Here is a 21,618-nt window from a genome sequence, read left to right as displayed (position 1 = left end):
CTTCCCATGCTTTGTTCTAAGGACAGTTTTCTTAGCCCATCAAGTTTTACTGAATAGATGAGCTTGATACAGAGACACAAAGACGAGTAATCGAAATTCCTACTCTGAGAGTATGTATAATCAAGTAGAAAAGGCATATTTTATGTGTCTCTATGTACATCTAAAAATACCTTACTTAAGCAGTGTCAATTGCTTTATTAGAACCATTTTGTACAGTTAACTTCTTATAAAAGCTGAGGCACTGAAAATTAAAACAATGATTTCGGGAAAGAGAAAGCCTCTCTGAACATCTGGTTTGCATTCTCTCGAGCTGCCTCAACCCTAACTGCAGCAACACACAGTTTTGTATGTAACTTTAGACTGAATTCTCTGTGATCGGAGAAAAACCGCCTGAGATTCGAAGGTGAGAAGTAATAATAACGGAAAAATAATACACCCGATTAGATAAGGTGCCTCAAATTCCACTCACTCTGCTCAGAATTTTAAAAAGCCCCTTTCCCATCCCCACCCCAAGACACAGAAAATCCTTTATCTTCTCACTGTCCAACGCGCTGCCTTTTAAGCTACTTGGCCCGAGACCTTCTCTTCTCAAAGCAAAGGCAGGATTTGCAGGAAACCACATCAGCCGTGGGCAGCGCGGGGACCGCCCCGGGCGCACGCGGCCCCCACGCCGGCCGGGCTCGGCACCTCCTCCGCTCGGTGCGCGGGAGCCAGGCCCGCCCCGCCCCGCCCCGCCGGGCGATAAAGGGCACCTGCGCCCCGCGGGCTCCGCGGCCGCTCGCTCCCCTCGAGCCCCCTGCCTACTCGCGCCCGCCCTCCCGACAGTGGGGCCTCCGCGCATGGAGGAGGAGGAGACGTACCTGGAGCTCTACCTGGGCCAGTGCGCCGTCCAGGTGAGCCTGGGAGCTGCCGCCACTGTCCCGGCCTGAGCGCCACGTCCCGTGTGCGGACGGCCGTGCCTTCCCTGACCCTCGTAAACCTCTTAAGCACCTCAAGAGGAGGGCCTGGGTCTCCACGTCTCTCAGCGGGATATTAGAGGTGAAATGACTTGCCCAAGGTTGGCGACCGGGACTCCACCCTGGTCTAGCGTGAGACACCTGAGGCTTCACTGAGTCAATCACTCTTAAGATTTTGTTTTTTAAAAAATCTTTAAAGTATTGCAGAAAAGAGAGGAAGGAATCTTAAAACAAAAACAAAAGCACTTTTTCCTCCCCCCCCCCCCCCGGGGGGATGTTTAAAAAGACAACAATCAGTGTGGAGGTAGCAGTAGTGACTGTCCATAGCATTTAACATAGCAAAGGAGAGACCACGCAGGAGATGCTCTGGGAAAGAGGAGTTGATGGCTCTGCAAAAATGTATTAACAGAAATGTCTTCAGATGTGAGGCCCAGGATGCGGTGAACACGCTACACGTACGTCCTTCCAGGCGTGCTCCTGCAGGTGAACTTGGAAGGGGGCTGGCAAGGTTCCATTGCCATAAAACATCCCTCTTGGGCATCTTCTTAAATTCCTTGTTGAAGTTTAGTTTCCCGGGTGAGAGCCTTGTCTCCTGCTAAAATGCCATGATGGGAAAAGGGAGGGAGGCAGATATGAGTGCTTTCATGTAAATTGGCTGGAGAGGCCAAGGAAACGATGCAGAGGAAGCAGGGCCCGTTGGCCCAGCTCACTTTTCTTAGGGCCACTCCGTGCGGTGGGGGTGCAGAGGGATGGAGGCTAATTACATAATTCAAAATGAAATAGAGGTCGAAAGTCTTACTTCAAGAGAATAACTGCATTTTTCTAAGGGTTTTCTTTGAACGACTAGTCACCCCTGCCATCTGCTGGACTTGTAATAACAGAACAATTCAATAGGATCTAGCCAGACGTGTGTTAGCTGAGGTAGGCTTCGTCACCGTGAAGATGCGACTCAATGCATTAGTGACCGTTCAGTTGTCACAAGTAAGATATTCTAAGGGACGAGCTTATCCTGCAAGCAGTGCTCAAAATCTGGCCCGCAACTTGGATGAAGCAAGTGGTAATGTGTGCACCAAGGTAACAGGATTTTTTTCCATAATAAAGCACATGAATTTTACATTAGCTGCTTCCCTCAGGTGCATGCCTTGTTCCTCAGCTGCTGGGTAATGGTAGTTGAGCAGCCTTCCCTGGACTGGAAAGACAACACATTGATTTAAACTATTCTTACCATGTAAATTTCAATAACTTTTTTTTCTATTGTAAATTCAGGTAACTAGAAAGTTTTCTAATCTCTCTTTTGACTAGAAGGAATAACAACAGGTCTTCAGTGAGTCATGATTAGCATTCAAGACTATACCTTAAACTTCACTTATTCTCTTTATGAAATGAAAATTCTAATAATTAAGTCAACTAAAGTTTATAATTAAGTAGTACAGTAAATCTATTCTCTCGAAAGTATATACAATTTAGAGCATGGTTGCTCAATTGCTTTACAAAATAGGATTTAGAAAGTTGGCAACTTACTAGGAATCTAGCTACATTTCATGCAAAATGCTTTTCCTGCACTTTTAGACATACTTTCCAGTTTCTATTAAGTGTGCTGGAACCCTGTAATAGAATGTTAATGGCGCTTTGTAGAGAGGCAGGGTGTGAATATAAGCAATACTCGAACTGCCTCTCATACTGAACATGTTACTTGCCTGCCTGCCCGCCATCAAGGTATCTCTTTGGTGTAACATGCTGTTCTGCTTGTTTTGTTTTGTTTGTCTGTTTTGGGATCTGCCTAGGATGACCTTGCCCTACCCAGGTCTACCCTGTTCAGCCCAGGTGTACCTTACGATGTGTACATACCTAATCCATCCAATCCAGAGACTGCATTTAATTCACACCTTGAAGAAGTGAAAGAAACATCTGGCGATTTCTCATCTGTGGATCTTAGCTTCCTACCAGATGAACTTACCCAAGAAAATAAAGACCAAACTGTCATTAGAAGCAAGCATGAAATTGAAAATTGTAAAACTCAGAGTCAAGATAGTAGGTTGCCATTATCCAGCGAAGAGGACGTCAGGCTGGGCGTAAACAGCAGCAGTTTGTCACATTCCCAGTCACACTTGTACCCTGGTGATGCTGACTCAGTCCAGCCCTCTCCTGAGAAACCAAATTCCAACCTCTTGCCTCTGGGGTCCATAGCTCCCATGACACCAATGACCCCAGTTTCAGAATGTTCTAAAATTGTGCCTCAACTACAGTAAGTTTTTGTTTCGTTTTTTTTTAAGTGAGCAATGCTTCTGGGTACACATTTTATATTCCTGAATGTGATGACAACTAATTTCAGGATAATAGCTCAGAGGAGAGAATTTCAGATTATATTATTTTATCAGTTCTTAATGGATTGTGACTTTAGACAGTTTGGTTATCTATAAAATGAAGCACTAACTCTTGATCCCCTAAGAGGGATTTAAGGACTAAAGCACTGAAGTTGCCAAAAATCGTGGCTAGTCATGAGAGTTTAGAAAAAGCTATTTTAGTACTCCACTTTGAGATTTTACATTTTACTAGAAACCATGTTGTTCTGTATTTCTTGTTTAGAAAAATTCTCCCCAAGGAAGTTGCTAACGTATAACTTATGAAATGAGGAGGTTAATAAGTTATTTTTTTCTGTATAATTTTCTAAATTGACTTATTTCTTCAGGAATATAGTTTCCACTGTAAACCTGGCATGTAAATTGGATCTGAAGAAAATAGCTTTGCATGCAAAAAATGCAGAATATAACCCAAAGGTAAAATTTCTCAGTATTTCTTTCAACAATTAGCTTCTCTTTAGATTTACTTTCCTTCATATGACCGTGATATTGACTCATTCTTTTGATTTGTTTTTCTAAAAAAAAAAAAAGGTTTTTTTGTTAGTGGAAAGCTTTTGGCAACTCAAAAGGTTAACTATCTGACTCTGTTTTTAAGTTATAACAAATAATCTCGCTTTTTCTAAATGTCCCACCTAGATGACACTTGTGTATTTTTTCATTTACAAATTCTCTTATTTGAGAAAGCTAAATTATTTAAAACATAATTAAAGCTTCTGCTTACTCTCCTCAAAAGTTCCCCTCAAAGTTTAATAAAATATACTCTTCTGTCCTGCCATGGCCAGGCATCCTGTTTTCAACGGCCTGTTTACCTAGGGGAATTGGATTTGTTAATCTGATCAACATTTAATAATTTAATTTGCTAGGCTCTGTATTTAGGAGTACAAAGATAAGTAAGACCTGGTTCCTACTGGGGAGTAGTTCACTGGCTTGGGTGGTGGACAATTTACAGAGTTAGATGAAAAAGAACCCATGAGTAGGAACACAGAGACCTTGCAAGCATCATTATTTCTGGATTAAATATTTGTTTTTGCTATTGTGGTAGTATTGTTGCTGACATCTGAATTTAAATGTTACCTGAATGTTACCCAAATACAATATAGCTTTCCTTTTTATATCTTATACAGCTGGCTATGATGATGACAGAAATGCAAATGAGCTAGGATTCTTACACCTGCAGCAATGATTGATCACATTGTTGAACAATCAGCATCTTAAGCATATTTTATTCTCCACCATCCTCAGTCCTCCCCTAAATATTTTTTGGGTGAGGGTATATAGGATCTGTTCAAACTTGTACTTGACCGTCAAAGAAATTCTGGCTTGGCACTTAAGCTACCTTAAGAATTTAACAAAATGAGTACTGGGTGAGTGTGTTTACCTTTCAGTAAACACCTGTGTTGTGCTGACTCAGGGTTCTTTTCCTGTCTGTTATCATTTCAAATCTGAAATTGCCTGTCTGCCCTTGAAGTGGTCTATGGTCCTATGGAGTAGCCCTCACCCATGAAACTTGTAGTCTTGCATAGTACCCACCCCAATTCCTTCCCCAGCTTAGTGGGGGAGAGGAGAGAGGAGGAAGAGAGTGTCTGTGGAGGAGCAGAGGAGGGGCAGGTCATTTGATGGCATGTCCACGTGGTGGGCCATGGCTCTCAACCCTCAGTGCATCAGCATCCCTGCAAGGCTTTTTGATGCTGCTGGTCTGGGGACCACACTTGGAGAACTACTGTGGAAGGCGAGGACTTGACAAATCAATTTTTTGTCATTCATCTTCAGCATCCCTATCATTATACATATTCTGTTGTACATTTTGGTTGCTTTTTAGTACATTCATGCCTATAACATACATCTTACTCTTATTTTTTTTGAAAGATTCTTTGGAAAAAAAGGAAGTATGTCAAAGTAAAAAGCACAGTATCTGATTAATTGTGGTTTTAAATCTTTACCATTTCCCGTGTCATGTTGGAGGTTAAATAACTAGTTTCCCTGTGCACTAAATGGGCATACTAATGGACTTGAGTTAGTCCTGCCATAAGAATAAATGAGCTAAAACCTGTAAAGCTCCTAGCATAGGGCCAGAAACATAACAGGCACTCAGATTTTAGCAGTTACTGTTATTATTCTTACCTGATTTTAATAGGTACATTTTAGAATCGTAATTATTTTTGTTAATCTTAATATGGGGAGAATAGACACAGACATTTAGTTTTCCCATCTAGTCTGTTCAAAATTGTTTTCATATGCAGCTCAGGTTTTTGACTGGGATAGTATCCACTCCTAGCAGAGGCTAATTCTCCTTTTGGCTTTTGTGTATAGAGGTTTGCTGCTGTCATAATGAGGATCCGAGAGCCCAGGACAACAGCCCTCATATTTAGCTCTGGCAAAATGGTCTGCACAGGAGCCAAAAGGTATGAGGAACCACCTTTCAACCTTACCAGATAATTTAGTATGCAAAACAAGGGAGCACAGTGTCAATGTTCTAAAGCACATAGTAGCAGCAAAATACTTTTCTTTGCTGAAGAGTTAATTTCATGAAATGCCGACTTTTGGGCTAAACACACTCAGTCTTATGATACTGATTTATATCCCACACTTTCCAGTCCCCCCTATTAAACTGATGGGACTTAACTGGGCTGTTACAGCTTTTTTTTAAAAGGTGCATTTTTTAAAAAGCTACGGTAATGATAAAGTATGTTATAAGCCTGGGGAAGTAGTTATTGAGGATTTTCCTCACTGTAGATAAATGGATAGAACTTTCTAAAGGAGGTAAATTAGACATTTCCTGACCATTAGTCTCAGCATTAGCTCAGGAGGTATCTCTTAAAAGGCTCATCTTTCCTGGATCTCATGCAGAGGAAGCCCTGTGCTGATGTATATTCTTTCACCATAAGACTCCAGTGGGAGAGCTGTTCCTCCCTGTGTTAAAAGAAGAGTAGCAAATTGTTCTCCTAAAAGGTTGTGCCAATTTCTCCTCACTCTAGAGATATACTAAGTGTCCATTTTCTTCCATGAATACTGGGTGTCAATATTTATTTTTTATATTTGCTAAACTGATTGGCAGAAACAGTTATGTTTTAATTTACATTTGTTTGATTTACTAGTGAGATTAAATAACTTTTCATAAGCGTGTAGACTGCTTACCATGTCTTTTGCCCAATAGTCTATGAACATATTTGTCTTTTGTTAACAGCTTTTTGTATTTAAGTATTTTTACCATTTATACTATAAATATCCCCCCCCCATTACTGTTTCTGGTGTTTTATGATGTTTTGTTTAAGAAAACACAATTAAAATTTTTTTGTATATAGCCTACATAATTTTTTTCTTTATGGTTCTTACATTTGGTTTCATGCTTAGGAAGGCATTCCATATGCACAACAGTACAAGGTACTTCAAAAAGTTCATGGAAAGATTTGTATTATCTTTTAATTCTATTTTTCTATGAACTTTTTTGAAGTACCCTCATATATAAATATTGACATCATATATCCTGTCTTTTTCAGGTTCTGCTTTGTATTGGGGAAAGGATAGTTGGCATTTTGATTCATCTATAACTTTCTAGATGATGGGAATGTTCTGTATATGCACTGTCCATTGTGGTAGCCACTAATCACATGTGGCTATTGAGCACTTGAAATACAGCTAATACAACCGAAGGACTGAATTTTGAAATTACGTGGACAGAGTAGGTGTAGAATTTTATTTCAATGTAAGATTTTTTTTTTCAAATGGTCAGTCAGTGCCCAGATATATTTATTGAAGAATCCATTCTTATCCCATTTTCCCCCATCTGTTTTTACATATTAAGTTCTTTACATGTATCTCAGTAAGTTTCTGGACTTTCTCTTCTGTTGATCTGTGGATCCCTGGCCTGGAAATCTCCATTTTAAAATTATTATTGCACAGTTGTGCAAAATGTCTGTAAGGATGTTCATTTCAGCATTCTTTAAAACAGGGAAAACCAAATATCTAATAATAGGGTTTTGATTTTAAGTCCTAAAGTAAAATTGTATTAGACACACACACATACATTGAGCTGGAAGGATGGTCACATTGTGTTTAGTAGGGGTGAGCAGGCAACTAAATTGTAGGTTTTTTATCCAACTTCCATTGTAAAATATTCTCATTATACCCACATTCATGAGTGTCTTTCCCTATCTAAATTTATTTGGTTCCTAAAATCCGATAGTGAAAGCTTGGTTGGTAAGTTCAGATAACAAGAAGTACGTGTCATTTAAATCTATTTGGTTCTTGAAGTTAGATAGTAAGTTGTGAGAATTTGTAGATGAGATACCAGTATTATCTCCCAAAATCTACCCAGACCTATTCTTTACTGGTAATAGCAAGAGTGAGGTTTACTGTGTTGCACAGGAAAAGTGTGGATGGTCAAAATTAAGTGGTTATCACCAGTGGTCGTGATATTTCAAGGTTTTTAATCTGTCTTCTGTTTGCACAATGAACATGTATGTAGACTTTCAACTATTGTTTCGATAGGAACTTCTGTGTAATATCCCAAGAAACTTCAGGACTATGCGAACTCTAAGTTTGAACTTAATAACCTTATGGGAAATGTAATGGATCATCCAGGCAAAATGTAGTTTTTCAAAATGGAAACAGTTTATTTCACTGCTAACTTGGGGACATGGCCTTGCTAAGGACATTTCAGGAGTTAAAGTGGGTGAGGAGAATCGATGTTAAATGAGGTGAAGTAAACAATAGACACAGAGGGAGCAGTGTTGGTGAAGGATCTAGATAACAGTCAAGTGCAAACTGGCTTTTCTTTCAGGTGCTTCTGATTTACAACTTACAAATAGGGATAATCCATGAGGAAGGTGGAGTTCAGATGGCACGTCCACCAAGTGTTGCCCTGTTGTTTTGGCAGTAACAGTTGAAAAGTAGTTCATGAAAAATGAAGCCTCAAATCTTAGGACTCAGTTCTCCGAAGTGGATTTAGGGCTGGAGTAGGAAAAACCCTTGAACATACCCACAAAGTTGGCTGAATGTCTTTCTCATGTTGGGTATGAGCTGAATGACAATCATGGGGGAAAGCCTGAGCAAAACTGGGTAGGTTTTGAGGTATTTTAATGTGGGTGTTTTGGACAATTTGTCCCTTAAAGACGCAAGTCTTGATATCTTGTCTGTGCCACTCAATTAGCACATATCTTAATTCCTCACGTGGATTTTCTTATTTTTGTTGTTCCCAGTTCAATGGCACACACTTTTAGACCAGATGGATGGTTCTCAAACTTTAGTGAGCATCACAATTACCTGGAGAATGTGTTAAACAGATTGCTGGGCCCCACCCCCAGAGTTTCTGCATGTCAGAGGTGGAACCTGGGATTTTGCATTTCTCACAAGTTTCCAGATGATCCTGCTGGGCTGAGGACACCCTTCGAGGACCAGAGAGATAGCTAATTTTATCAAAAAGCACTTAAGGGAGGGGGAATACCTTATGTGAAAGGTGACAGATTGAGATAAAAATTTGTTTATGATTCAGTTCAACAACCATATATTGTACTAGACCTTTTACAAGGTGCTAGGGACAAAAGTATGGGAGGTAAGTTCTTATCACAAAGCCTACAGTTTTGTAGTAGATGAACATAGAAAGAGGACCATGGTTCAAACAGTAAAACTAGAATTGGCACAAGTAGTATAGAGGACATAGTGATTAAGACATCTTTAAACGTATTTGTCCTCCTCAGTGAAGAGCAATCTCGACTTGCAGCAAGAAAGTATGCTCGTGTGGTGCAGAAGCTCGGGTTCCCTGCCAGATTCCTCGATTTTAAAATTCAGAACATGGTTGGAAGCTGTGATGTGAGATTTTCCATCAGGCTGGAAGGTTTGGTGCTAACCCATCAACAGTTCAGTAGGTATGATGGTTCTAGAGCTTAACTTTGAGTTTACCAAGATATTAAAGTCACATTATGGGCTGCTTGTATAATGTGTCTTTCAGAGAAGGTGTGATTATTTGGGGGAAAAAAGGCGGGGGGGGGGGGCACAGTAGGTGAAAGGGTTAAGATGTTACACTTGAGTCCTCATAGGTTACCATATGTGCCCAATCTTTTGAAATAGTGGTTCTCAACTTAAATTGCATAGTAATCACCTGGACAGCTTATTAAAACAGGTGTGCTACTGACCGGGCTGCATCACCAGTGATTTTGCTTGAATTTGCAGTTCTAAAAAGCTCACAGATGATGCCAGTGTTGCTGGCCAGAGGCCCACACGTTGAAGCCCACTGATCAATAGGTTTATCAAATGGGCACACACGGCCTGGTGACAGCACTGGCAGGAAGATAAGGGGTGTGTGATGGCTTAGGCAAGTAAGAGGGGCTGACAGCTGGTGAGGCGAGAAAGTGTTGGAGAGCAGAGGAAAAAAGAATGGCCACAGCACGTTCTGTGAAAGCAATTCTATCTAGATTTGTCCTATTTTGTTTGATTGGGAGGGTTTTTTTTGGTGTGTGTGGCTGTAGCCCCATCACAATGTCTTCTTTAGTGTATTCCATTCCTAGGGGAGTATTTCTAGCTTTCCTGACTTCAAACGCAACTTCCCACCTCAACAGCCAAGTGCTTTCTCCACCCCCAGCTGCTTGGTGCTTCTCCACGAAGCTCAGGCCCTCAGAGCAGAGATGGAGGGTGAGCAAGTCCCTCCACCCTCGGCTATACACCTGGGCCAAGGCACCTGACCTGGTTTGTAATCACAGAGGCTCTTAAATTCTCTTGCTCAAGCTTGAACTTAAGTCCTTTCATTCCAATGTTTTACCTTCTCTTTGCCATCAAGCACTCATTCTGTTTAATAGACTGGATAGGGATCATATAGCTGTGCTTTCTCTAACGTATATTAGCTTCCTTTTAGACATGATCTGAACAGAAGTTTAAAATTGCTTTTTTTCTTAACATTAACATTTCTTTAGTTCATTCTGAGATTTAGCTTTTATAATATGCATCAGGCAATGTTTCTTTTTCTCTTGAATGTATTTTTCTGTTCTGCATCAGTTTTTTCTTTTTTTGGCGACTGGCCAGTATAGGGATATGAACCCTTGACCTTGGTGTTATAACACTGTGCTCTAACCAACTGAGCTAAGTGGCCAGCCTGCATCAGTTTTTTTTCAATGTATGCTTACCAAGTGCCTATAGCATACCCTGTTTTTCAAAAATCTGAGCTCTCCATGAAGTTTCCTCGCCCCCACACCGCCATGCAAGACACACTGCCTCTTTAGGTATCTTTACCTTTCTTCAATCTTGGGATAATTGGTAGATTCCTAGAAAAACCTTCATTTTTAATAGTTTATCTCAACACTTGAGCCCTCTTACCTTCCACACTCTCAAGTCATGAGCCTCCAGCCTATCTTTCTCTGAACCAACTTTTTCTGGGCATACTAAAAAGCTCTGCCTGAACTCTAAGGTACGTGTCTACATTAGACTCAGCGTTCCCCTTTCTGAACATTTAGGGCTCTAAAATGATGTGTGCAGTTCCTCCCAAGTTTGCCTTCATTTCTTTTTGACCAACAGTGTCTTCCTCGCGGAGCAGATGTTAAATCTACAGTAGGAGTGCCCCTTGTCACTAGTTGTACCTTCGGAAAGATAAAACTGCCAGTAGGGCAGAGTTAGAAGTCCTCAGGTGCACTTTTAGCCACTTAAAGTAGGTGCATCCATGCTGTCTTCCTTTTGGCCAGTTTTATGATCTCGTTCGTCTTTTTTTAATCTGGCCCCAGAGTGTGCTTGGTATTCCTATAACTGTCTATTTCTAGTCTCATTCCTTCTTCCCCCAAATGTTCTCCATCCAGGCTTCAGCCTCAGGTTATGGGTTCCAACTCCAGTGGAACCCTGTGTATTCTTGACCCTGGGGACATTAAAAACACCTCTTTCACAATAGATTTGTATCTTTAAAATGAGGCCTCTCTTTAATTGCCTGTAGCTCTGTAGGGGGACCATGGCATACATCAGTTATAATTATCAGGTCAAGTTTGCCTTGTGCTAAAACCTCAAGTTCATTTAATTCCCCAGGTTCTGCAAATTTGCGTATCAACATCTAATAATACTTTTTATTACTGGCCCCCTTCTCCATCAGTCATTCTATGCCATAATCATCTTCACAGTTTTCCCTGAGCATTTTTCCCTCTTCCATTCAATTTTTAATTCATATATCCTGATAATAAATACTTATTAAATGAATAAAATCTAGGTGACTACCATGTAGCAGATACTAGGGTGACAATGGCAAACAATATAGCCATAGTCCCTTGCTCACACAGAGTTCACTATCTAACAGGAAACAGGCAAGTCAGTGATAGTAATGAAGTATGGTAACTATGAAGTTAAGGCACCTCAGGGTGCTAAGGGACCATAAAGCTGGGTACTTAATGTAATTAGGGGTGGGTGGAGGTCAAGGAAGAGTTCCTGGGGGAAGTGACATTTAAGGTGAGACTTAAGAATGAGTCAAAGTTGAGTTGGCCAAGAAATTGGCGGGTATTTGATATTCTTGATTTCTATGAAATGTTCTCTATCCCTAAACAAAACCACTCTTTTTCTCTGCCTCAACCCTCTTTTAGAATGAGGCAGAGAATAAATAAAATGACATATGTCTTTAATTATGCTGTTAACCTTAGAACTATGATTCTGAAAGCCAAATGGAGTTTGCCATCATTTACATCCAAAGCCTTTTGTTTTCTCTTTTCTTAGAGACCTAAGATTCAGCTGGAAGATCAAATTAATTTCTTTCTTCTGTGTCCCCAGCCTTCATTTTCTCGGTCTAGACCTAGGGTTCCAGCTATTATCAAAGTCTCTCTCCCCAGTATTGGGAAGCAGTTAGTGTGTTGATGGAAGTCTTGGCAGGCTTTCTGCAATAAGCAGAGTGATGTTCCAAGAAGACAGGTCCACCCACAGTGACCTCTATTCTGTATACATCAGAAGGGTAGCCTCACCACTGTGATACCTCTTTCTGGTGCCAATAAGAGGTTTCGCTTCTGTTGTTACGGGTCTTATTGCTGAACTGAATGGAGCTTTTCCATGTGGTCTGGATTCATCCTCTAAGTGCGACGATTCATGTGTATTATAGTGTTCATTTCTTGGATTTCTTCTTTTTCTGTGTATCTGTTGTCCATTAGCCATTGTTTTGAGATTAGTTTCATTTTATCAGCCTTCTCTTATCTCCTGTCTTCTTTTTGGCAGACTCCTCAAGTGACTGTAGGACTCTGTCCTGTTCTCTAGGCTGCAGGGTGGAGAGGCAGTTGATAGGTGCTGTCATCCTTTGCTTCATGGAGAAGCCAGTTTACATGTAGTAGTAAATATGAATGAGTTAATATTTAGAAGAACAAATCCTGAATTCCAAAAACTTTTGACAGTTTAATTTACTTTATATAGCTCCTGTTCAAACACAAATAGCAGTGGTCTAGAAACTTTTTTAGATTCTAACTGCTAAAAATGTTTATCCTTAGTAGTTTATAAATGCACATAAACTGTGTTTATTGTTGGGGAACTTGGAAAATCCAGAAAAACATGATATATACTCTTAATGACAGAATTTTTTGGAAAGATAGAGAACATTTAACCAACAAGAGCTTAATATATTAACTCTGATGTCCTAAGTTACCTTAATATCTAATTACCTTTATTTCTAATAATAGCTGCACTTGAAAAACATATTACATCCAAAAATTAATTCTGTTCTTGGTTGCCATAAGAAATTACCTAAGACACTCAAGACTCTACTTTCATCGAGATAGCCAAAAGGTTTTTGATAAAATAGCTAACTTATTTACAATTGCCTTATATGCACTTCAAATGCTGGGTCTTGAATATGGTAAAGTACTACTTTATGGTAAAGTAGTTGAATAGTGCTATTTGTAACTTTTTCCTTTTATGTCTTAACAGTTATGAACCTGAACTGTTTCCTGGCCTTATTTATAGAATGGTAAAACCACGAATTGTGTTGCTTATCTTTGTATCTGGAAAAGTTGTGCTGACAGGTAAATTCTAAGATTATATCCTGACTTTCATAACATTCAATAGCTATGCATATGCTTTGTTTTTCCTCTTAAATAGCTCTGTTCACTGTTACTGCTATTATAGGATATCTGGAAAAATGAAAAGTAGAATATAACTTCCCCCATGGGTCCCTAAAATAATACTTTTTTAATGTTTTTATGTCATTTTGATATGTATATTCATCTTTGCATCCTGCCTTTTTATTAACCATTATATACAGCTTAAGTCATTGTTATAAACTCTTCTTCATGAAGGCTATTAATGGCTGCCCAAAGGAGTCAGCAAACTTTTTTGTATAAAGGGCCAAAAATGAAATATTTTAGGTTTTCTGGGCTATAGGGTCTGTTGGAACTACTGAACCTCTGCCATTGTAGTGCTAAAGCAGCTGTAGATGTTACATAAAGGAATGGGCTCTGAAATGTGAATTCCATGTCATTCACATAATTTATGTGCATCATGTTTATATTATTCTTTTGATTCTTCCCCTCCCCCCACAACCATTTAAATATTAAAAAAAAAAAAAAAAATTCTTAGCTCCCAAGCTAACAAACAGGCAGCAGTCTGGCTTTGGCCAGTAGGCCTACATTTCCTGACCAGTTCTCAAGTATTTTGGAATCACTTATTCTCCCATTGTCAGATATTCAAATGTTCCTTCTTTGTTTGCTCCTTATAAATGGCACAAACATTTGGCTATTTTTGTGTGTGGAGAATGGTCTAGACACTCAGAAATGGTCATATTCTTAAACAAAAGTTCCATTTTTAAGATTCTTGGTACAAATTGCAAAATTCTTTCAAAGGGTTTTACAATACAGTTCTCCCATACTATACATTCCTACCAGCAATGTATATAAATATCTTTTACCAAATCCTCAGCAGTGTTTAAAACAAAACAGTACAGGGCCAGCCTGTGGATCACTCCGGAGAGTGTGGTGCTGATAACACCAAGGCCATGGGTTCGGATCCCATATCAGGATGGCCGGTTAGCTCACTGGGTGAGCATGGTGCTGACAACACCAAGTCAAGGGTTAAGAGCCCCTTACCGGCCATCTTTTAAGATAGATAAATAAATAAAACAAAACAGTACAAAAGGAAACTTTTTAACTGTAGTGAAAATTATCTCACTGCTCTAACCTCACTGGTAATCAGAAATAGAAATCGATCACTTTTCAACAGATCCAATAAATAACATTTTATCTTTTGTAAATAGTGTGTACATAACTTGACTTATTGACTACTTAGTTTTTATTGTTTTTTTCCTAGGGATTTGTATGAGCTCACCAAAATATTAGATAATTACTCTTTGCTCTATTTGTGAGTTTTTCAAGCTGACTTGTTACTACTAATTTTTACATAAAGAAGGTTTTTAAAAATTCTTGAAGGAAATGGCTGAAACTCTTTTCCACCTCATACTCCTGAAGTTTGCTCTTTTTGTCTAGGTTTGTCTGACTTTTTACATTTTCTTCTTCTCTACCAAAATGAATGCCAGATTCATATGGTATGAGCCAAATTGATCTCCCTGCCTCACTCCCATATAGCTACTAGCCAGCCAACTTAACATTACTGTGTTCTTTTCCTCATTAATTTGTGATGACTGTTTTGACCTTTATTTTTATATCTGGGTCTGTTCTCCAGTTCTTCCTTTACTCCGGGATTATGCTATTATAATCCTATTGCATTTATACTATTGTAGCCTTAATTGGTCTCTATTTCTTATATGGCTGATATTTCAGTTTTCCCTCATTATTTCTCTTATGTTTCTTAGCTCCTCTTGAATATTCTTCCAAATTTTAAGATTTTATAAAATCTTGCTTCATCTAAAAAAATAAAGACTTTTGCATCACTTGACTTAATTTAAAAAGAATTATCACTCAGCATCCAGCAGAATGGAATGTCTGTTTTTAAGTCTTCTTTTATAACTCTCAGTAAAGTTTCATAGTTTGCTTTTCTGTAAGAAATAACTGTATCTTCAAAGTGGGGAAAGTCTGTTTGGAATTCAAGAGCCCTTTGAATACAGCAAAGCTACAATTCCTCTGATGCTACCAATTTAGAGTCTGGAGTAATTAAGACCCCCCTAGAGACTGACATAAAGTTTACTTCTATATGTCCTAGAGAAAGCGGGGAGAGCTGCTGAGGAAACTGAATAGCGTAGCTATTGGAGGCAAACATACCCTACTTAAGGGAACAAACTTTTCAAGACTTTTGGAAGGATTTTTTCATATGTTATGTCTCATTACAAATCAATCTTATTAAAAGTGCTAATTGCCAAGTACAGGCTAAGTTCCTATTATAGATTTCTTTAAATACCCTTAATTCAGATCAGCTTCCACACTTACCCCAAATTTAAACAAACAAAAACATGTACACAAATGCTAGAAGTTTCAAATCACAAAAGTAAAGGATTGTCATTAACAGGAAATACATTTTCCTTAGTATTTGTGTTAAGCACACAGAATAGGTAAATATAAATTTCTTCATCTTGAAAGATGTAGATCATCACTTTTGTGCAGGAGGGAATGAAATGTATTAACTGAAATCCAAATCTGCTTATACTAGGGTACCTCAAAAAATTCGCGTTAAAATAGAATTTAAAAATAACACGAATCTTCCTAGATACCTTTTACCTGCAAAGGGATTAAAAACTCAAGAACCCAATTTGTAGTGAACACATAGGGAAAAGGGACCAAGGCAGTTTCCTTTTAGCCTTGCCTCTAGACTGAAGTTGGGGAGGCTTGAGTAGGGTGTTCAGTGAACTCTTAGAGGCTCATATGTTTAATAAGTTTTGCCTAAAAAATGGTAAAGTGTTGAAGTTACAAATGCATTTTGAGTTTTGCTTCTAGAAAATTATGGATCGCAGCTCTTCAGGTAGGGAGCATAGAACACCAACGTACATAGTACTAATATGTGGCAACTTAAAAACCACTATATAACAGGCCATTTGCAGGGTCTTTGAAAATATCCATGTAAAATTGTCATACTCCCCTGAGGTGCCAAAGCTGCAGCCATCATGTCCAAGGCTACATCTGAATGTCCTCATTATAGTTAAGTGAGCTGAGGACAAAGAGGCCCTGCTTTCCTACTTTGTCATGGTCCCTGACAGCAGAAAGCAATGAGACCTGGGCTGAGCTTACACTGTTTTCCCCGGGACGTGCTTGTTTTCTCCAGGACATACTTGTTTTCTGTGGCTGGTGTGACTTTTTTAGGATCCATGTTTTTCCTCAAACCACAGTAAAATTAATAGTATAGCTAGGCTGTGCTGGAATAATATACAACAAACAGCAAACAGGTTAACTTTCACTTCTAAGGTCAGGCATAATAATGAGTGTTAACTTTTACACGGGGTCTAGTTAACTCTGAAGTTCTTTATATCTCAGTCTCCTCACCTGTAAAATGGGGACAATGGAGAGGCTTAGTAACCTTAATAGTGTCCAACAGCTGTATGTGCTGCAGCATGGTGAGGACATAAGCAGTCTGGCCTCAGCACATCATCTTCGCTGTACTGCCCTGTCCCCAGAGATCTAGATGTCTGTGAGGACACCTGTGTGGTCTCCTGTGCACCTTCCTCCTAATTCTTGTCAGCTGAAGGAATGATAAATACCCTCTTGAAGGTGGGAATCAGCAGGTGTGGGGATACGGGGATGGATTCTGGAGTCCAGCTGTCCAGTTTGAATCCAAGCTCTACTAGTTATTGGCTGTGTGACCTTGGGTGATTTTAAGTTCTCTACCTTGGTTTCCATACATATGCAATGCAGGTGGCTATAGAAACCACCTCCTAAATTTTGTGTGGAGCAGACAACAATGCCTAGCACATGGTAAGCACGGTATAAACATTAGCTAGTATTATCTCAGTGAAAACCGATTCTCCTGCTTTTTTCCCTGTCATTGAAAAAAGACTGGAATTTTGCTTTGACGCCTTGCCCTGGTGATAGGAATATGAAGTCTAATGGAGCTTTAGTAAAATGTTCACATTTACTTATTTTTCTCTAGCATAAAGGACTGAGAAACTGGGTCACAGTTACTGAGGGGTTCCCCTCAATCAGCTCAACATCCATGGTTTCTGGGAAGGAGTAGGTCAGAGGGCAACAGAAAAATGGCAAGACAGGTTAGTGAGTGGGTCAAAGAGAGAACAGAATACCCCTGTCAACCATTACTGGTAATCCCCCACTAACAGCAAGTTAGTATATGCTGTGAAATGAATACCTTGAGGGATTTAGTGCTGTTTTTTTTTTTTTAATTTGTAAGATTTTTGATCTGTGTGCATACAACGTGGCATCACTTGGGAAAATGAGATGTGTAGTTATGACTTGGTGTAAGAACAGAATTGGAAAACCCAAGTAGTATTGGAAATAGATATTTGGGCTGAGGAGCAGGGATGAGCTTACAAACCTTATTGACAAATGACAGACATTTAATAAATTGTGGGTGCCTACAGGTATATATGCTGGTGAGGTGCTGAGACAAATATAACATATTCCCCATTTGGCAGGAATCCAGCCCTGGTGAAGGAGACAGAGACAAACAAATTATATGACACTGGCTCTTGCAGAACCAAATGATAAGCCACATGCACTTCCAACATCCCTAATCCTGAAGAATATTCTTCTAGGACAGTAAAATACATCAATCTTATAAAATGTTTGTTTTACAAAAGACTTCCCACAAACGTTAGCTCACTTAACCCTTATCACAACTCTATGAGAAGGTCTATTGTCCTTATTTTATAGCTAAGGAACTAAAACTCAGAGGTTAAATAATTTGCCTGTTATTTCAAAGCTGGTTAGTGCTATAGCTGGGAATTGAGCCCATATTGTTTGATCTCAAAGCCAGTCCTTTCTCCAGTGCACCAGCCACAGAATTTCCACCTCAGTCACCAAGGTTAGGATAGTGTTTATTCCCCAATGTGGCAGTCATCACAGTCTGAAGAAAAGGAATGGTAAGTTGCCTAAAAGACAAGATCATCTCATTAGAGTCTGGTGCTACAAACTCGTTTCTAATTATTGATTTATTAATAGGACTATGGGGTTAATATAGGTTTCCTTAAAGTTTTGATACCAATATTTCAGTGAGGAAATGTTTGACTAAATTGACTAAATCCCCTCATTTTGACACCCAGTTAAACACTGGCAATGTTTATTTGATGGCTTCTGGTATAAAGGAAGGAACACTGGAAACATGAGCTCCTCTCCCACAGCTGCTACTATATTATTCAGGTAACTTCAATTTCTTGGGCCTCATTTTCCCCATCTATGGAATGAGGAAATTGTACGAGATAATTCCCCTAAAGCCCTTGTATCTAAAGTTGTTTTTCCATGATATAAAATAATGATCACTCTCAATGTCCTCTTGAGCTATGGGTGTTTTCTGCTCCCCAGGGGACTCCAGATGGTATACTACGTGCTTGAATGCAATACCCTTAAGTAGGATTTTTTTTAAGTGTTATGGAAAACAAATTATGTGGTTACCCAAAATGCTGAACCTGAACACTCTGTTCTTACACTATGTCAGTAACACCATCTTCCCCATCCCACATCTTTGAGGGTGGAGACCCACAGATAGTTAACTCCTTGGCAATGAGTAAGTAACTTTTTGCCCTTACTTCTCAAAAGAAAAAATTATAAGAATTTCATCCTTGATTCCATAATTTTTTTAAATTGGAGGTGGAATTCAATTAAAACTTAACTATTTTCAAGTGAACAGTTCAGTGGCCTTTAGTACGTTCACAGCGCTGTGCATCGTGAATGTTGTTGTGTGCCACCTCTGTCTTGTTCTGAAACATTTCCATTGCTCCAAGATAAAACCCTTTCCATTAAACAGTTTCCTCCAATTACCCTCTACCCCCAGCCCCTAGCAACCACCAACCTGCATTGTCTCTGTGGATTTATCTATTGTGGATGTTTCATATAAATAGAATCGTATAATATGTGACCTTCTGTGTCTGGCTTCTTTCACTTAGCATGTTTTTGAAGTTCATGCATATTATAGAATGTGTCAGTACTTCATTCCTTTTTATAGTTGAGTAATATTTTGTTGTGTGCATATACTATAAATTTTTATCTATTTATCTGTCGATGGGAATTTAGGCTGTTTCCACCTTTTGGCTATTGGAGTAGCAATGAAATTTAGTGTTATTTGTTTTAGTACCTGTTTTCAATTTGGGGGGTATTTACCCAGGGGTAGAAATGCTAGGTCATGTGGTAATTCTTTAAGTTTTTGAAGAACCACCAAACTGTTTTCCACAGCAGCTGAACCATTTTACATTCCCACCAGCAACCTAACAGGGTTCTGACTTCTCCAGTCTTGCTCTCACTTATTTTCCATTTTTAAATACATATCTTATAGCACATCCTTGATCCTGAATCCTGATATCTACCTACTCAAACCTGTTGATCCCCTTTTCGGTAATTCCCTCTCATTAGTCTTGTAATTAAACCAAATAACTACTTCTCAGATTATTTCTGCTCTCTTACTGAAGCCGTCCTCCTCTCCAACTTTATAGTTCTTAAGGAAGAGTCTGTATCAACTTAAGCTATTTTCCTTGCCTCCAGCCCACAAAAATATTAAATAACAATTTCCTGATTAGCTGAAGCTCCATATAAACATAAGTAGTACCAGTCATAACCCTTGACACAATGTGCCTGCCCACTTTTTGGTTTTTTTTTTTTTGGCTGGCTGGCAAGAGGATCTGAGCCCTTAACCTTGGTGTTAAGACACTGTGCTCTAACCAGCTGAGCTATCTGGCCAGCCTGTCTGCCTAATTTTGAAGGTGGAGGTAGGATGGGGGTGGTTGATAAGAGTACGGACGGACCCATAATATTTCTCAAGGGTGGAGACTGAGTCTAATTCATGTTTTACCCCTGTAAGTCCTAGAACAGTTATGTTGTTTCCAGGGATCTTTAATTATAAGACTGTAAGGGGGACGATGGTAGTTTTTTCCCTCTAATAATTCTTTCCTATACTCTGAAACTTAAAACTCTAGAATAAATTCAGTTTGTCTCAATATTAAGCAATCAAGATGTTAACTAGAGATAAGTGGATTTTGCTGGTAGCTAAATGCCCACAGGTGCTGAAGTTACTCTGGAGTCATGTTCATGGCACACTTAAGAGAAAATTTCATATTCCATGCTGAGCACTGTGTGGCTAAAGACAACACCCACATAATGGAAGTACTAGAAAATTCTGCCTTAAGGTATGTGTTTTGTGGGAATATGGCTGTAGTCACCAAATTATTTTCTTTATGTGGAATAAATGCCACTTCTTGGGTATAGCTAAATAGATGTCATTATATTAAAAGTAATTGGAGATGACACAATGAAATTTTAGTGCCAAGAGAATTTTGGTATTTTTTAATAAATAAAATTGTCTTTATAGTAAAGATTATTTAAACTTGGATTTCTTTATAGGTGCCAAAGAACGTTCTGAGATCTATGAAGCATTTGAAAACATCTATCCTATTCTAAAGGGTTTTAAAAAAGCCTGAGTGTATCATTCAACATCTCACAGAATAATGGTTTGAATATGTGCATAAGCCCAGCACAGAAACAGCTGGATTCTTCTACCTTTATTTGTAGATGTTCCAAAGTATATTTTTACTTATTAAAGCATGATTCTATGTAAATAGCTTTGCCTAAGAAATGAAGAAAACTTCTTATTCAAAATTACTCTTGTAAGTTATTTTAAAAACTGAACAGATAAACTTAAGAATTTGAGAGATTTAGAGCCTTGCAGGAATGATATTGTAGTATCATTAAAAGTCAATTCTCTGTTCTTGTTAAATAGGTAATACATTAACATGTGTTCTCTGAAAATACATAGCAATACATGAAAATCTCTAACAGCATAATCTAGATATTATCTGTAATGTCATCTAGCAGGATAGGAATTAATTTGTCTATATTTTGCCTTTTAAAACATTGAAAAGATGATCCTGACCATTAAGTAAAAGAAATTGAAGAATCCTATCAATACAAATGAAACATGAAAACTCTGAAATTAAAAAAAAAAACAAAAAACACCTTTTGTTTGAAATGATCAGAGAAAATGATTTCTCTTAAAAATAAACTTTCAGGAACTCTTCAGGTTTAGTGTAAGCTCTTTTTTTAAAAAACAATATAGGGAATTTTTGCTTACTTTTATAATCCTATATAATTAAAACACTGGATAAAACTAAGAGGAGCAAAGGGCTCAGGCTCAAGATTTAATTAGGTTGTAGAATCACCAGCATTTGACAATGGAGACGTGGAGGTTAAGAGGGCTAACATGACTCGTGGCTCTTGGCCCAAAGTGGTTAGTTATTGTGTCCTTCACAAAGGTAAGGAAACAGATTTGTG

At 38.8% G+C, this 21,618-nt stretch overlaps 1 protein-coding gene across 1 annotated transcript; it reads left to right on the top strand.

Moving 5' to 3' along the window:
* The first annotated feature begins 824 nt into the window (after nt 1-824).
* Nucleotides 825-20,768, top strand: TBPL2 (TATA-box binding protein like 2). Its single transcript, XM_063091509.1, has 7 exons — nt 825-893; nt 2,741-3,201; nt 3,646-3,733; nt 5,627-5,718; nt 9,013-9,180; nt 13,181-13,275; nt 20,692-20,768. The coding sequence occupies exons 1-7, from the start codon at nt 840-842 to the stop codon at nt 20,766-20,768; spliced, it is 1,035 nt and encodes a 344-aa protein (XP_062947579.1). The 5' UTR covers nt 825-839.
* The last annotated feature ends 850 nt before the right edge of the window (nt 20,769-21,618 follow it).

This window comes from Cynocephalus volans, chromosome 3, assembly GCF_027409185.1.
Source record: "Cynocephalus volans isolate mCynVol1 chromosome 3, mCynVol1.pri, whole genome shotgun sequence".
NCBI classification, from domain to species: Eukaryota; Metazoa; Chordata; class Mammalia; order Dermoptera; family Cynocephalidae; genus Cynocephalus; species Cynocephalus volans.
This window is presented reverse-complemented; position numbering and strand designations above follow the sequence as displayed.

Bases quoted from the DNA above. Each gene is read 5' to 3' on its own strand.
- TBPL2 (XM_063091509.1), top strand. From the start codon at position 840: ATGGAGGAGGAGGAGACGTACCTGGAGCTCTACCTGGGCCAGTGCGCC. The intron at 5,719-9,012 runs GTATGAGGAACC...TGTCCTCCTCAG, and splicing joins GTCTGCACAGGAGCCAAAAG to TGAAGAGCAATCTCGACTTG. The intron at 13,276-20,691 runs GTAAATTCTAAG...ATTTCTTTATAG, and splicing joins TGGAAAAGTTGTGCTGACAG to GTGCCAAAGAACGTTCTGAG.